This window comes from Pleuronectes platessa, chromosome 9, assembly GCF_947347685.1.
Source record: "Pleuronectes platessa chromosome 9, fPlePla1.1, whole genome shotgun sequence".
NCBI lineage: Eukaryota > Metazoa > Chordata > Actinopteri > Pleuronectiformes > Pleuronectidae > Pleuronectes > Pleuronectes platessa.
Window position 1 is genome coordinate 2,713,176 of NC_070634.1, and position 16,514 is coordinate 2,729,689.

The 16,514-nt window shown below is 41.7% G+C and overlaps 2 protein-coding genes and 1 pseudogene across 6 annotated transcripts in view; 1 reads left to right on the top strand and 2 right to left on the bottom strand.

Moving 5' to 3' along the window:
- Positions 1-1,212: 1,212 nt before the first annotated feature.
- On the bottom strand, positions 1,213-4,386 carry LOC128448088 (uncharacterized; annotated as a pseudogene).
- A 1,882-nt stretch (positions 4,387-6,268) lies between these two features.
- LOC128447688 (putative nuclease HARBI1) lies at positions 6,269-9,512 on the bottom strand. 2 transcript variants are annotated; one of them, XM_053429961.1, is made up of 5 exons: positions 9,370-9,512; positions 7,293-7,757; positions 7,099-7,211; positions 6,907-7,018; positions 6,269-6,798 (listed from the first exon to the last, which is right to left on the bottom strand). In XM_053429961.1, the coding sequence occupies exons 2-5, from the start codon at positions 7,723-7,725 to the stop codon at positions 6,428-6,430; spliced, it is 1,029 nt and encodes a 342-aa protein (XP_053285936.1). In that variant the 5' UTR covers positions 7,726-7,757; positions 9,370-9,512; the 3' UTR covers positions 6,269-6,427. The 2 variants fall into 2 exon arrangements, with proteins under 2 accessions (XP_053285936.1, XP_053285937.1); XM_053429962.1 differs by lacking the exon at positions 9,370-9,512 and having other exon boundaries at positions 6,269-6,795; positions 7,293-9,360.
- Positions 9,513-9,637: 125 nt separating this feature from the next.
- The window catches only part of ect2 (epithelial cell transforming 2), a 43,561-nt gene continuing 36,684 nt past the window's right edge, over positions 9,638-16,514 (top strand). For all 4 annotated transcript variants that reach the window (XM_053429963.1, XM_053429965.1, XM_053429964.1 and 1 more), the window contains exons 1-3: positions 9,638-10,003; positions 10,761-10,927; positions 12,304-12,383. In XM_053429963.1, the coding sequence (XP_053285938.1) occupies positions 10,795-10,927; positions 12,304-12,383 (213 nt within the window). In that variant the 5' untranslated portion in view covers positions 9,638-10,003; positions 10,761-10,794. The remainder of the gene's footprint in view (positions 10,004-10,760; positions 10,928-12,303; positions 12,384-16,514) is intronic.

Sequence of the window (16,514 nt, forward strand, 5' to 3'; positions counted from 1 at the left end):
ACGGAACACATTTGTGGTCATGTGACTATTATGTTTAAAAGCCCCTCTCATTCCCCCCTTGCCATGAAGGATAAGTTGGAGCAGGTGCTTTGGAAAGTATGTTTTTTCACAAAAATGTGTTTTTTGCATGTAAAAGTAAATTTTCTTGCTTTGAACTTAATCAACTGTTGTGTCAAAACAAATTGAATGAGGTAGAAAAAATTATATCATACATGTTGGTGAACTTCCAACATATAAAACTTATATGTATACTTATATACTTTCGTAACCCCGGTTCTCTGAGTAGCATGAGTGAGATGTCTCACTATGGGATACGCCCCTCGCGCATATTCACAGAAGCACTTATTCCAATTCGCCAGCCCTGATAGGCTGGCAGTCGTGACGTCCGCGTCAAGGTGCCGCACCTTAAATACGGTGGACGCGGCGTCACACGTCATTCAAAACAAGCACACCTCTTCTCGCTTCACCCCAGTAGCAAGAAGGGCGGTCTGGTGAGACATCTCACTCATGCTACTCAGAGAACCGGGGTTACGAAAGTAACCTAAAGTTCTCTTTCTTAGCATTCGTTTCGATGTCTCACTATGGGATATGGAGACTCCCGTATTGCCAGACAAGCTTATCTCGGTGACTGACCGCCAGCCCCCCCTCACTTAAAAGTGAGATCCACATTGGAGCCCACGCTCAAGACAGCGTGGGTCAGGCCAGGGGATGTAACATCCAACCTGTAGTACCTCGCAAATGTGAGGGGAGAAGACCAGCTAGCTGTTTTGGATAGAGACTCCCTTGAACAGGGCCCAAGAGGTCGCAAGACCTCTAGTAGAATGTGCCCGTAAACCAGTCGGAACTTGAAGGCCTGAGCTGGAGTAGGCCAATGCAATGGCATCCACTATCCAGTGAGAGAGTCTTTGTTTGGTGACAGGTTTGCCCCAGTGGGGCTTAGCCCAGGACACAAACAACTGATCCCCTTTCCTAAAGCTCCTTGTCCTTTCCACATATGTGTGTAAGGCACGGACAGGGCACAGCATGTGTAACCGCTGCTGTTCTGCAGAACCATAGGGAGGTGGCTGAAAAGCTGACAGTTCCACTGGGGAGCATGGTTTAAGCACCTTTGGAACAAATGCAGGATTCGGCCTCAGCGTCACCCCAAGGTTCCCCGGGGTGAACCGCATACATGCTGGATGTACAGATAAAGCGTGAATATCACTTACACGTTTAGCTGTAGCCAAAGCCAATAAACAGAGCCACCTTCAAGGATAACGTTTTCATGTCCACGTTATCCAATGGTTCAAAAGGATGACTAGAGAGGGCTCCAAGCACCACTGCTAGATCCCATGATGGTGACATAGTCTTAGAGACGGGCAACAACCTCCGTGCACCCTTCATAAAACGACAAACCAGGGGGTGTTGGCCCACTGGTTTTCCATCAAATCCAACATGGCAAGCAGAAATAGCTGCCAAGTAAACTTTGACAGTAGAAAATGCCCTCTTTTGATCAATCAAGTCCTGCAGGAAGGACAGGATTGTACCAACTGGACATTGAAAAGGGATTTCCTGTGCCTTAGCACTCCAATCCTCAAACAATCTCCACTTACAGTCATAAAGAGACCTAGTGGATGATGCTCTGGCATTCTGAATTGTGTTAACAACATTCTGTGATAATCCAGTCAGGCTCAAATTAAACCACTCACGGGCCAAGCCCACAGGGCGAGGCGCTCCGGATGAGGGTGAAATATCTGTCCGCACGCCTGGGAGAGCAGGTTCCTGCGTAGCGGGAGAGGCCATGGGTGACCGTGGAGGAGCTGTCTCACTTCCGCCAGAAAGTGCATGGACGGCCAGTGAGGAGCGATCAAAATTAGTGACAGATGATTCTCCCGCACCCTGAGCAGTGTCGGGGGAATCAGAGCCAGAGGTGGAAAAGCGTAAAGCGGGACGCGCGGCCACTCGTGAGCGAACGCATCCAGCCCCAGCGGTGCGCTCTGGTCGTGCAGGGAGAAGAACAGTGGGCACTTTGTGTTCCCCCTCGACGCAAACAGATCCACTGTTGCGCGGCCGAAATGTGACCAAATCTGAGCTACTACAGCCGGGTGAAGTTTCCACTCCGCATAGAGAGGATTTCCCCTTGACAAAATGTCCGCACCCACATTCTGAATTCTGGGAACGTGGGGCACTGAGAGGAGATGCTCCTCGCCCCATAATATCAGTCTGCGTGCAAGAGTGTGTAACTGTAGAGAACGTAGACCCCCCTGACGATTGATATACGCCACCGTGGTCGTATTGTCTGTCCTCACTAACACATGATGTCCCCGGAGGAACGGCAGAAAATGTTTCAGCATCAGAAACACTGCCATCAACTACAGATAATTTATATGGGCATGTTTGAGATCCGTGCTCCACATCCCATTCGCGGATCTGCCCTCGAACACATCGCCCCAGCCTGACAGGCTGGCGTCCGTTGTGACCACTTTTCTGGCAGATATTGCGCCCATGCGCACCCCCGCTGTCAACATAGACGGGCGTTGCCATGGTAGCAGCGCGAGGGCGCAGGACGCGCAAGCCGTTACACTGCGGCGTCTGTGGCGCACAGGATCCAGTCTGAGAGAAGCCACCCAGCGCTGAAAATCTCTCATGTACAGCCTGCCCAGCCTCACCACCAATATTGTTGAGGCCATCAGTCCCAATAACCTGAGGCACAGTCCGTACGTGACCCGACGTGTTATGGCAAAATGAGAGAGACTGGACCTGAAAGTGTGCACTCTCTCGGCTGTGTTGTGCAATAGTAGTAGTAGATTTGACGTTGGCTAATTATTAATAATCATGAAAAATGATAATTAAAATAAAAATTATTTATTAAAAATAATTAAAAATTGTAAAGCTATTTATTAAGAATAGTAAAATAATTAATTAGAAATGATACGGTTATCCATTAATAATAGTTATAATTTTTAATGAAAACTATAAAATTATCAATTAAGAATAATACAATCTGTAATCATTGCTTATCGTTGCGGGGCACCACCCTGTTTACAGGGACCAACGAGTCAATCTTTAAATATCAGTCTCAAATGATATAAGTTATATTAATAATCTCAAATATTCAATATTAATGATTATATAATAAACAATGAAGGGTTTTAAGTTCGAGCACAGGCTATAGTAATCCAGCTGTATTCACATACATATGTACAAATAATCACAGAAATACAAATACTTTAATTACAAAAGTATTTATTAAAAAGGGAAATAAAGTTAATGTTATTCAATGATTCTTTATTTAACAAACTCCAATATTTCAAAGATGACAACAGCAGCAGCAGCACAACAATTGTCACACATGTGGTTGTGTGTGTCTGCCTGTCTGTGTCTCTGTGTGTGTGTAAGAAAGAGAAAGGGGAGTGGCTATGGCGTAATGACGAGATCACGTGGTGACGTATTCTGGCCGGAATCAAGAGGTTCAAGTAATCTCAAGATGGAGGTTTATGACCCCGGTGACGACATGAGGTCGAAGACAAGATGGCGGTCGGTCGCCAGTTACACAAAGGAACTTTTTAGACAAAGAGATTTCTTATCTCCTGGTTCTGGCGCCGAATGGCGTTGAGATGAATTTAGGCTCTTTTAGTCAAGATTTAGCTGTGTAACATGAAATGTGTAAGTGTAGGTCGGGACGTGTGTAAAAACAGGTTTAGGAGAAAAGAGAGAGAGAGAGGGAGAGATAGACAAGCTGCCCTTCCAGCGCATCCAGCTGGCCCGCCGCATCCGTGGACACAGAGCTTAAACTGCTGCTGCTCCACTTACTATAACAACGCCGCATTCCTACACTTATAAAATGCAATTCAATGTGGAAGTAATCCAAGAATTCAGAATATGTTACTCAGATTAGTTAATGTAACGGAATACGTTACAGATTACATTTTAGGAATGTATTCTATATTCTGTAACGGAAAGTATCCTTCCCTACACTGGCAATGTTACTGAATTGGGAGCAGTAACACACCTATAATTTAAAAAATGTTTTTCTCAAGATGGTAAATTTTGCACACAGGTTTTAAAAAGTGCATGGCTTTCGTTTATACTTACAATGACTTTGATTAAATTACTTAAATGCACACCAATTTGTTGTTCTTGTTTCTGTAATGAGAAGTTAAATAAAAATGTGGGAAAGAATATTGTACAGTAAATGTATCTAATATTGTGTTGGTCATATTTAAATCGTTCATTACGGTTTTTTGGGGGGGGGGGGAAGAGGATAAAATAAAAAAATCGCATATTAAATCGCAATCGCAATATTTTGGGAAAAAATCGCAATTAGATTATTTTCCCAAATCGTTCAGCCCTAGTAACAACCATGTAGCTTTCAAGGACAGCATGTTGTCTGTGTACCGACAGCATGTTGGTATAATAACGATAATACTACTACTAATAATAATAATAATAATAATAATAATAATAAAAATAATATCTAATTAGACCTGGGGCCCGTTTCACAAAGCAGGTTCAACAAACTCTGAGTTAAAACCTTAACTCTGGGTTGAGCAACTCTGAGCTGTCAAACTCTAAGTTTTCGGTTTCAGAACAGGTGATAACACTTAGTTCAATCAACTCAGAGTCAAGGTAACCCTGAGTGAAGCTTGTGCATGAGGATATAAAAAGCCTTCATCAATGGAACACAGATAACATGATTCACCATGGCAACAAGTGGTAAACAGCCTCGATCCTCCTACTTCTCCCCAGTGGAGTTGGAAATATTAATGACTGCGTATGCAGAAAGTGAGCATATATTTTTAAAAAGAAGCAATACTGTGGCAGCAGCAAAAGCGCGGGATCTTGCGTGGCAGGAAATTGCTGACCGAGTCAATGCGTCAGTATTAATTTGAGAAAAAAAAGAAATGTTTTGTCTTGAATGTTCCACTTATTCAACAATTATATTCCATATGTGTGTCTGTGAGCACAGGTGCAACCCAACAGGCACCAAACGGACTTGGCAGCAGCTAAAGATGAAATATAAAAATGTAGTTCAAACAGGTAAGGTATAATAAAGTACAAGCAATTGTGATGTTGTTTAGCCTGCCCTCATTAAACAGCATTTAGTGGCTACATTCAACATGTGATGGATATATTTAAGTAATTAGGGAAATCTGCAAAAAAAAGAGAAATCCCAACACTGCCAGTATTTAATATTGTCTCTATGAAAGCAACACCTAAATGCCTTTTATACATACAAGTCTCCAAAGTTGTGTTTTCTGTATGTATTTAAATTTGACCTCCATTATAGCCAACAGAAAAAAGGCTGAGGCCCGCAAAACAGGTGGCGGTCCACCACCACCACCTCTCACAGAGGCTGAAAAGATGGCCCTCAGTCAGAACAGTGGACGACCCATTGCTGAGGGCATCTCTGGGGGGAGTTCATCGGACCCACCCACGCCCCAGGTCACAGGGGCCTACATAAGAGGTAAGTTATTCAAATGAATGGCATGTACGTTAATCCTTTTTCTAGTGTTCGCTCAGTAATGGCCACCCATTCATCTTAGACACAACTTAGTTGGCACACTGATTTTTCTTGTAGCAGTAAGCTACAGTTCTTTGCAATTGGCTGCTTTTGCTTTCAGATATCAATCTATTTTAAGGTGACTCAGAGTTTGAAAAATTGTGTTTAAATTAGGTGGGGCACTTTTCTGGGTAATCATCAACTGTCTAATCTTCATTTTCTACCAGTTACTGATGGTGTAATCTGTCTCGTTGAGCCTTCTGCCATAACAGACCTCCATGCTGTTGTAAGTACTCTTAATATTCCACAGATTTTTCATAATTGGTAGAATATAACACACACATTTTGTTTCATTACAGGAGGATGATGAAGAAACCTTATCAGCTGCCACAGAGAGGGAAGATGCAGAGAGGCCTGCTTAAGTATACACCTTTTTTTTTTTAAATAACTTTGGCTCAGTTAATAGTGTTGTTCCACAATACAACTTGCAACTTCTTTCTCTCTAACAGAGCCATGCTGGAAATTACAATGGGGAAGAAGGTCCATCAACCTCCACAGCACAGCTTACCTCAGTAAGATGTTGTTCAGCATTGACCCACAACTTACAATGACACTAAATAGACATGGCACTGAAATTCAATGTCATTTATGTTCCTATAGCTCCCTGTGAAACAACTTTACAAGGTATATTTAGAATCTCAAATAAACAAATCACACCTAGAAATGGAGCACATAAGGCTGCAGATCACCAAAACAGAAAAGGAAATACAACTGCTGGACCATCAGTTAAAGGTGGGTGACGTGCCCACAGGTGGATGTTTTTTAATTGTTTCAACAACAAAGGATTAACAACTGTACAAAATTTGTCCTTCTAGGAAATAAAGAAGACCTCATAAAATGAGATGCATATTGTCGTTCTTGAACATTGGGGAGGTGATGGGTCAGTTAGAAATGATTGACACATATCATGTCTCTAACAGCTCTTCCATCTCGTGTATCAGCAGGGGGGGTATGATTAATACCTGGATCACAGGGGGAAAGAGTAGGACATTGTTCTCCTCTAATAGTGGCAATGTTGTGGAGAACCACACATGCCACTATAATGTCACAAGCTCTCTCTGGGGTGACCCTGAGCCTACGAAGGCACTGGAACCGGGCCTTGAGTATCCCGATGGTCATCTCCACTCTGGCTCGTGTCCTGCAGTGAGCCAAGTTGTAGTGTCGCTGTGGGCCAGGCTCAGGGTCAGGGTAAGGGGTCAGCAGATAGCGCTGGCAGGGGTACCCTCTGTCTCCGAGTAGGTAACCATCGAACTCTACTATGATAATACAAGATACAGTTTGTTTCAGTTGCAATAGGAGGAAACAAAATATTTGATCATAGGATATAACTATATACTGTATATAAATTATATATATAAACTCACCACCGGCAAATCTGGCACTCAGTGTCGACTCACGAAACATTCGTGAGTCATGCACAGACCCAGGCCACTTCGCTTCCACATTGTTAATCATGTGGGCTCCATCACATATGATCTTCACAGTGGAGAACAGTAATTAGCTGTATGGTGTAGTGTATTTAATTTGGAATGTTAAAGGCTACTATTTAGGCCTACCTGCACATTAATGCTGTGGACAGATTTCCTATTCACATAATCTCCTTCATTTATTGAAGGAGCGATGATAGGAATGTGAGTGCCATCTATGCAGCCAATCACACCTGGAAACCCTAAAATATATCAAATTGACTGATTAGTGCTTCAAGTCTCAAAGCTTTATGACATAAATGAATTACTGCTTAGACTGATACCTGCAATTCTGTGGAACTCTTCTTTGAGAAGTCTGGTGGGTCTGTGACTTGGGAACACTACAAACGTGCATAGTAGCCGTTTCAGTGCAAGTGTCACATTTCGGACAGCCCGACAGACAGTTGCCTTGGACACATGCTCTGCATCACCGACGTTGTACAAAAAACTGCCGTTGGCAAAAAAACGAAGTGCAATACAAAGAATTTGCTCGGAACTGAGAGCATGTCCACGATGCGTCATGTGAGCGATGTGAGGGCTGAGAATATCGTTTATATAAATTATAGATGATGCAGAGAAACGGAAACGCTCAAACAGATACTCATCAGGGAATGATAAAACATCCAATCGGGGTCTAATAATCCTCTCCCGGTGGAGATGTCTGCGGAGTATCTGCGCCTCGACATCAACTGGCTCTTCAATAAAAGGACACGCCATGTCTGCCACTGCCTTCAGTCTGCAGGCTTCAACTTAAGAGCAGGAGAAACTCGGGGTTAGTTGAAGAAAACCTGCCAGCGAGCAGGTTAGGTTCACGGAGTATGTTGCCAGGGTAACTGACTCAGAGTAAAGCTGAACTGGCTTTGTGAAACTGAAAAACCAGAGTTTCCCTCATCTCAGGGTTAACTAACTCAGAGTTTTCACTAAACCTGCTTTGTGAAACGGGCCCCTGGAATTGATCATTATTATTGTTATCTTTGTTCTGTTCTCATTGGGGTTGATCTAAGAATGCAGAATTAGGATGTTGTGGCTGGCAATAATCTGCGATGTTTTAGGTTACAGGTGGATGTGTCTGATATTCTTGAGGGACCACAGAGGTCAAGTAGAACACTTATGTAATGCTATATGCTTTGACAAATGAACAGTTCTAAGTATGTCAGTTCACAACTGACATTGGAATTCATCTGCACATTCATCTCGAATGACCTCTCGTTTTTTACAATTTTATGTGCAAATAAATGTCTATTTCTGTTCACAAAGACCAAATTTGATTTTGACTTTGACTTTGAATTTAAACAATAGAAACTCTTGATATTTGCTCGGTATTTATAATAGCGCTTTTGTAATCTTGATGACCACTCAAAGTTAGTTATTTACAACTGGACCTAATGTTAATGAGTAAAGCTGTTGCTGCCAATGTAAGAGTGCTTATTGCAGTTCTAAGCATTAAGGGCAACAAATAGGACAACAAAAACACATACCGTGACTATTCTATATAATTACATGTAGCTGGTTATTTGGGTCATTCCTCTACTCAACTATTCTTTCTGCCTTCATCGCTGAGGCCTTGTTTATTTAGCAAATACATGGCAGACCATGGTAAAAGGTATCTAGTTTGATAACTTTGTTGGCATGATTGTAGTTTCTAAAGAGTTTAATAATTTTTTTTTTTTTAGAATTTAGTCAGTGAGGAACATTTTGTTTCCTTGTAATACATGTTTGTCAAAATATCAGAGAAAAATTAAGAAATTAACATCTTAAGCGCAGCTTTAGAACATAATAGGGCTGTTTGAGCAATATGCCAGATTCTGCGTCAGATATCTGTATTGATAATGATCTTGGAATAGGCCATATTGTGATTGATTGATCGATTTTAAGTGTCATCAATATCACACATAGCTTGTTGTTACCTGGCATATGAAGAACATCGGCATGAAATTAAGAAACGATCTGGATCTGTAAAGGATAAGCCAGGATTTCCTTGGAGAAAGCATTGATTTAGATTGACTTTTATTATCAATAACTTGTCCTTTGCCCTATGGTTTTCGTTGCTGCTGATATTTTGAATAATCTTCTCTGTGAACTGTAGTCCTAACCCAGGTTGTGTGTCTTTGTATGTTTAATTTGAACCCTCGCACATATATGTCATTGACTAAGTATAGTCAGGTCAGTTGTTTTTGGCAGGAATATGCCATTAAAAATGTTTGGATCAAAAACTGACAGTAACAGATTAGAAAGCTGTATTTTCTTTGAATTCAGTAAATAATGCTTTCGTTGAGAGGAATAATATAAACCTTAAAGTTGCATTGTACATGAAGTCATGAAGCTGGAAAATATCATTGTTTTGTATATCCATAGACTCACCGTAGTCATGTTGTTGAATAGTTTAGACCGAATTAAAATGGAATAAAACATATTTTAAAATTATACATTACTTGTTGTGGCTCTGTCGAAAGATATAGTGTTTAATATTTCCGAAAGCAAGTGAAGGTTGCAAGTCTCGTCAGAAAAGCATTGAGCATCGAGATTTGAATAAACAGACCAATCAGCGGCCTCGCAGGGCGGAAGCCGCGAGCTCTCCTTCACTGTGGACCAATCAGCGCGCGGCAGCGTTGTTTTCCTTGCCTTTTGAATTGAGCTGGCGTAGCAGGCTGATACCGTCTCTGGGCCATTATGAAGTTGATAGCTATCTGCGGACTTAACCGGCCACAATTCGAATTTTGCCTGTTTTCACATATAAAGGACAGCATGTGTTGATACGAGCTTGAGAGTCGGAGACATGTTACTTTCTTGGTGAGGAGAGTTTTGGACCGAAGAGGAATTACCAGGAACTGTTCATAGTGTTGTGGACTTACTAGCCCGGTAGCTAGCTGCATTAGCTTGAGAGCTAGTTCACTTTGACTGGCTAAGCAGCCGGTTGATATCCGAAGTCTCCGTTTTCTGGTTCTTTTCTGTGTTTTCAACTAGTTCACTTAAGTAGTGTCCACTAAAACAAGCGGTGAGTTTGGTCTACTTCGAGTTTCTTTCTCTTGCACAATACAAACCACATGATGTTAGTTAACTTCTGGTCGTGTAAGTAAAGGAATGTGGTGCCACTGTTCAAGCAGCTAACGTTAACTGGCCTTGAGATTAGGTTTAACAGAATTTTTTTTCCCCCACTGTGGGACTATTAAAGGATTCTATCTATTCTTCTGCTGTCCTATCATTTTTTTCTCACATCACAGAAACACTAGGTGAACACGAGCAGGAAAAGGGACGTTGGCTATGACTTCATATAAATAAACCTAATTAGTTAAAACATTTTAATGGATGATGCTTCTTTAACGTTGCAACTGTCTTTTAGTCATAACCATCAATATGACTAAATATGTTTCTAACACTGAGACTTGTACTGTGCTGAACACAACTTATCTGCTGCTACTTTTCATCGGGCCTGGCGGATACAGTTTCAGGGCTGCAGTTATGTAAACAACCCAACATATTAAAAAGTTTCAGAGACCAACTTTTCATCCACATCGCCTACTTTTCACCAAAGTTATCACAGTTTACAAAGATGTTGCTTTCTCTCCAGTTGAATTGTCAAAATCGGGCAGCATTTTTGCATTTGAAGTCTTGCCAAGTGTTTTTTTGCCTTTGGTTTGACAGTTGTCACCCTTCTCCTTTTTTCCCTTGTTGCTATTCTTTCTCCCTCCTCTCTACCTCACCATGTTCTTCCCCTGTGTCTCCCTCTGTTCGTTCCCTGTAACTTTTGATAGTTTGGACAGTTTGGTGCCTCCTAAGGTTCCTGCCATGGCTGACAGCAGCATAGTGACTTTAGGGACAGCCCGGAGCCTGTTGGTGGATTCTTCGGTCTATGATTCGAGGATCGGCGAAACCACCAAGGACCATGTATTTCTTGGCATGGCATCTGAAGATGGGGACGGTCAGTCTGCAATGGCATAATGTTTTTTTCTTCTCCTATCTCTCATTCTCTCTAATCTCTAAATTCCCAAACTACAGTGCTGCTGTGATTTATATATAAAGCAGATATACCATGTGTGACCTTCGGTGTCAGTGAAGGTGATCCCTTCAGGTGATTACAAATTTGGATTCCCTATGTTCCACTCAAAATACATTATTCAACTAATTCTTGACTTCTACAGTACATATTTAGACATGCACTCAGTTTCCAGCTAATTGGATACAAGTTAATACTACAAAACTAAATCCTACTTTTACAAAAGTTAAGTCCAATTTTGTAGGAATGGTTTACAACTTCTATGATTGAATACATCATTGCACATGTGTGTGTTTGTGCAGTTAAGCATGAGAAGAAGTTTGGGTTTGGTGGACCTGATTTAATCTTTGAGCCAAGATTCCTGGAGGGTGACAAATTTACATATTGTTTATTTTCCAGGAGCCACTCCTCCAGCTAAGGAGGGTGTAATACTGTGAAATGTAATGATAGCACTGAAGAATTTTTTAAATATAATTTTTAGAACATAGTTTGTTTTCATAAAATGGTGAAAGATCAATTAATTGGACAAAAGGGTAATAATACTGATATTTTTATATATTAACAAACACATACTCACAAGCTTGACAAACAATATATGTCTTCCGACACATCTACATTCATTTAAGTAATGGGTCATTCATTTGGACTTAAGTTTTTTGATTACAAAAATATATAAAAAAAACTCTGGTGCAGATGAGTTCACATATATTTAGGCTCAACACAGATATGGTATTTTTTTTGTTTTGGGAAATTGTTCGACCACTAAATAATGTGATTCTGTGCCTCCAGAATATTGTCTCAGTACATGTATTGTTTTTCTCTTATAACTCTACCTACAGTGACCCTTATATAGATTCACTGGTGATGGTATGAAACAATCAGAATGTATTTGTGAAGTTCAAAATATTTGTAATACTCTAGTAGCAGTAGCTAATATATTATTTCCAAATATCCTCTGTTTTTATTTCGGAGTTGAAATGAGTTCTCATGTTCTCCTAAAAGGATTATACTGAGTATTGGCCTCCTCTGTTACTTGTATATTAATAACCTTATTTCTATGCAGTCCTCTTTTTCTCTTGCTCTTAATCAATTATAAAGTGTATTGGCTGACTAGTGCCACTGCCTGTCGGTTAAAATGAGAAAACAGATCACCTCCCAGAGATGACATGCTTCTTGATCTGTCTCTTTTCCAATTCTTCTTTTCTTCCACTGTGGTCCACTGGTGTCTATTAAGGCATGAGTTTATATGTGTTACATTCCCTCTCCTCCATGTTCACTCTGTCCCTCTGTTGCTCCCTCAGATATGCTGCCAAAAGTGGAGACGAGGGTTGTTCTGGTGGGAGAAGCAGGCAGAAACGGAGCACTGGTCAAAGCACTGCAGGTACAGCATTCCTCTATTAACCCTGACAGTCCACTGGGGTTCACTGGTTCCTATTAAGGTGGCAAACGTTACTGGATTTCTTGATTTGATAAGTAGGACATGGAAACTCTGTTTTGAAGGGCACGCTGATGCTGCTGGGTTAAACAGTGAATAGATGAAAACTTTAGCTTCTGTTCATTGTTGAATTTGCTCCAATTACCTGTATGTGTTCAGAGTGTGAGCTAGTATGACAGGATACACAATACCTAAATATAATTTATCAACCTTCATTGAAGAAATGAAAATATGACAAATTTTACCGATGGTTTCGGCGTTGAGTCTGTCGAGATCGCTTAATAATGTGCGTGAGACAGACTGTGTACTAATGTTGACATCTTTATTCGGGTCCTCGTCTCTGACCCCGCCACCCACATTCAGTGCCTCATCCTATTGGTCCACAACTTACCAACATAGGGGATTCCTGGAGGGGGGGGGGGTCCGGTGTAAACCTGGCGTTACGTAGTGATATTGATGAAGAACATAAATTCATAATTTGTGTGGGTCCGATGCTTCGCTTTAAAATATTGATGTCGACGCATTTTCAGCGTCGACTTCATCGATTACGTCGACTTATCGCGGCAGCCCTAGTGCTGTTATTTATAAGAGGAAAAACGTTTCTTCACACAATCATATCGTGTGAAAGGAGTGGCATCATGTCATGAGATGTTGAGCTGTTCAGTCCAAACAAAGTAACTGAGCTACTAACTGGACGCCAAGATTTGTTCTATCCCGCCACTAAATTTCATCAGTATCAATAGTCTTTGCGTAAACCTGCTGAAAAACACAACAAGATTATGGGAAAATATAACATCCCTGGTGGAGGTAACCAGTGACTATGTAACCTCTTTCAATTTCATGTTTAAGTAATTCCACACATTCATTGTTTACTGCCACAAGTGTGTTGAGACCCAAGTCTGACCGGACGTGCCTCTGCACTTCATTGGTAGCGCTGTATCAGACACAAGTTACAGTTCAATGTTTCAGGGAAAAAACGATTGTTCGTCAAGTGATGGATCTGGGAAGTTATTGTGTTTGGTTCAACAGCTTCAGTTGTTATGTTTGTTACTAAAGAAGAACTAAAGCTATGTTTCTTTTCTAAATAAACTATGTGTGTGTAATTGAGAGTTAGAGAGACACCCTTTCCTCCAATCATTTACCCTCTCCAGTGTTTCCCCTAGGTTTACAGCTTTGGAGGGGGGGTAGTCATAGACTCAAAAACTTAAAGGAATCATAATGTTAATGTGTTTCTTTTAATGATTTTGAACTGTAAAGCCCTGTCAAGATAACACAGAAACGCTGGAGCAGAGTGGTTCAAATCGATGTAAAGCGTCATGGAGCATGCGCATAAAGTGAAAGATGATGAAAGTCGCGATCCTACTAGCTGAACGACTTCTCTACCACCTGAAATAACTGTTACCACACCAATCAACAGGACTAGTTAGAATCGAGCACTTCGCCATAACCCTCGTTTGTGTTAAGTTACCGTTTTGAAACTTCCGTCTATAATACAAATCTTTTTACGTAAGATTTGCCGGTTTTGAACAATGGTCAGATGAGAATAGATTAAGCAGTGATAGATTAAAGTGTTGCTTGGTAATGTCATCCCTTTCCTAACCAGATTCTTAAAAACATCGATATGGTTTATGTTGTTGCTATTATGAATAGACGCAGCAGGGTTAATAAGGGTTCAGGCTGAGGTTGCGAGGGGATTATGTTGCCAACTTAGCAACTTTGTTGCTAAATCTGGCGACTTTTTAAATCCTCATGGCAAAAGCTACTAGCGACAAATCTAGCGACTTTTTCTGGTTTTATGGAGACTAGCTCTGCCAGAGTGTCTCTTTTGAATCATTTTGCTGGTCCCAAGCCCGGATAAAGGAGGAGTGCTGGACGTAGCAGTTCCACCACACATAACAGCCTTTTGATTAAATTTGATATTCTAACATTTAACAATACAGGACAAAATTTATTTATATATGTGGGTCTAGATACAGCATTAAAGTCATGAAGTTATTTTGAGAAGTGATGGCCTATTTCAATGGCAAGATAAAAAAAAAAGAATCGACAGAAGAATACGGAAGCGTATTGCATTCATTTTTTATTTTTTATTCATTGGGAATTTATCTCGGAATTTCTTATATTATTTTTTTGTTTAGTGAATGTAATACTCTTCTGTAGAATAAAGCTAATTTGTAGTTCTAAACATGTTTAAGGTGATTTTTTTTTTTCTCACTTTTGGTATGGCCTACAGCGACCATTACATTATGCAAATTAGGCGATGGGGTCACTTAGCGACTTTTAGGGGAGCCAATAGCTAATTTCCTTACTGAGGAGTTGGCAACAATGGAGGGGAGGCGTGGTGCGTTCACGGTTAAATACAAAAAGCGGAGAAAGCAGAATCGCGGGCTGAACGGCGCTGAGAAATGCGCGTCCCGTTTTAACAGCCAGGCCCCTGCGCGCTTGAGAATTCGCGATGCTGCGCTTCGCCGTCTTACCAAGATCAGTCTTGTACAGCCAGGGGGAGTATTTCGCCTCTAACAGCCAAAGTGGGTCAAATCCTGTCATCCGGTGGTGACCGGACAGATGCTTGTCTGGGGCAGGGCGTGCAGCACTTGGGCTCTTCTCTGCACTTGGACCCGGAGCAGGAGAGCTCCTCCGGCTGCTACTCGCAGGAGAGTAGCTGTTACCATCATACACCTGGGAGCGTCTAAAAAATGCGGATATTTTTAGCTGCTTCTCAGGTGGTTCATGAGATATGTTCTCAGAAGCTCACTGTCCGCTGGTGGGAGGTTGCTCACCTGTGTGCGCGTGCAGGTGTCTGTGTGTGCGCGCATCTGGATGGAACTCCGCCGTGCGCGATACAGAGAGCAGAGGAGAAATCTAAACGCGCGCCCATGTAGAGACAGACATAACATGCCTCTGGCGATCTGGCGCTTTATTACAAAATAAAATAAATAAATAAGTTGATCTTCCAGGGGGGCCGGGAGGTGCCGTTGGCGGGGCGGGCTGCCCCCCTAGTAGAACGGTAGGGGAAACACTGCTCTCACACACACACACACACACACACACAACTCCTGCTCGTCTATGGAGATGAGGCGTGTTTATGCAGGGGGTCCTGGTGTAATATTTAGCAGCCTGCACAGCTGTAATCACTTACACTATTAAAGTGCAGCTTCTGCATAGAATTTGTGTTCTTACCTCTCCAAATGTCTGTTATCAACCATCAGTGGTCTCTCAGATCTAAGAACACTGTAGACTACCTGGGATTCTCTTACAATTGTCAACTTTATATGTAACTAATTTCATTAATGTTTTTTCCTGCTTTTTTTTAACAGATCCAAGATTTTTTTTCTTCAACAAAACAAAATGTGCCTGATAACACTGTTAAAACCTGCAGTTTTGTTTTCACAAGGATATTTATATGTCAGTCAGATGTGTTTGTATCTGCTCCATTCAGCAGCATCTAGTTTTGTGTCTTTGAGTAGCACCACGTGAAGGTGATTTGGAGGTGTGGCAGACGACTAAGTGCTGCTGGAATGACTTCCTTCCCAGGTCTCCTGAGTCATGTCACTTCTGAAGGCTTCCTGCTTAAATCATATATTTCTCCCTGCCAATCTGCAGCACAGCCACATCCAAAGACTTCTGCCGACAGCTCCATCAGAGTGCTCCCGATTGTCTGCCTGACCGCCCACCGCCATCACTCAGTCAACCCACAGAAAAAGAGGGGCCCCCCCTTACCATTTCTTTATGTTCCCTTTCTGTTCGGTTTTCTTCTCTGCCTCCTCCCTCCCACCGGCTTTGCACTTTTGTATATATTTTTAACGGAAACTTCTCCCCAGTCTACCCCCCTGGAGCCTGATAGTTGTTTGAAGTCACTGTCTTTAGACTTTGCAAGGACAAGGGCTCCACCCCTTCTCATACTCGCCACACACTCCCCTTCATCCCTATACTCACACATCCTCTCTTCTGTCCTCATCTGAGGTTGATTTATATGAATTTGTCTCCAGCTTTCTTTTTTTAGTCTCTTTGTTTCTCATTCCCCACCCCATCTTCTCTTCTCATTCATTTTTACGTTCTGCTCTTCTTTCAAATGAC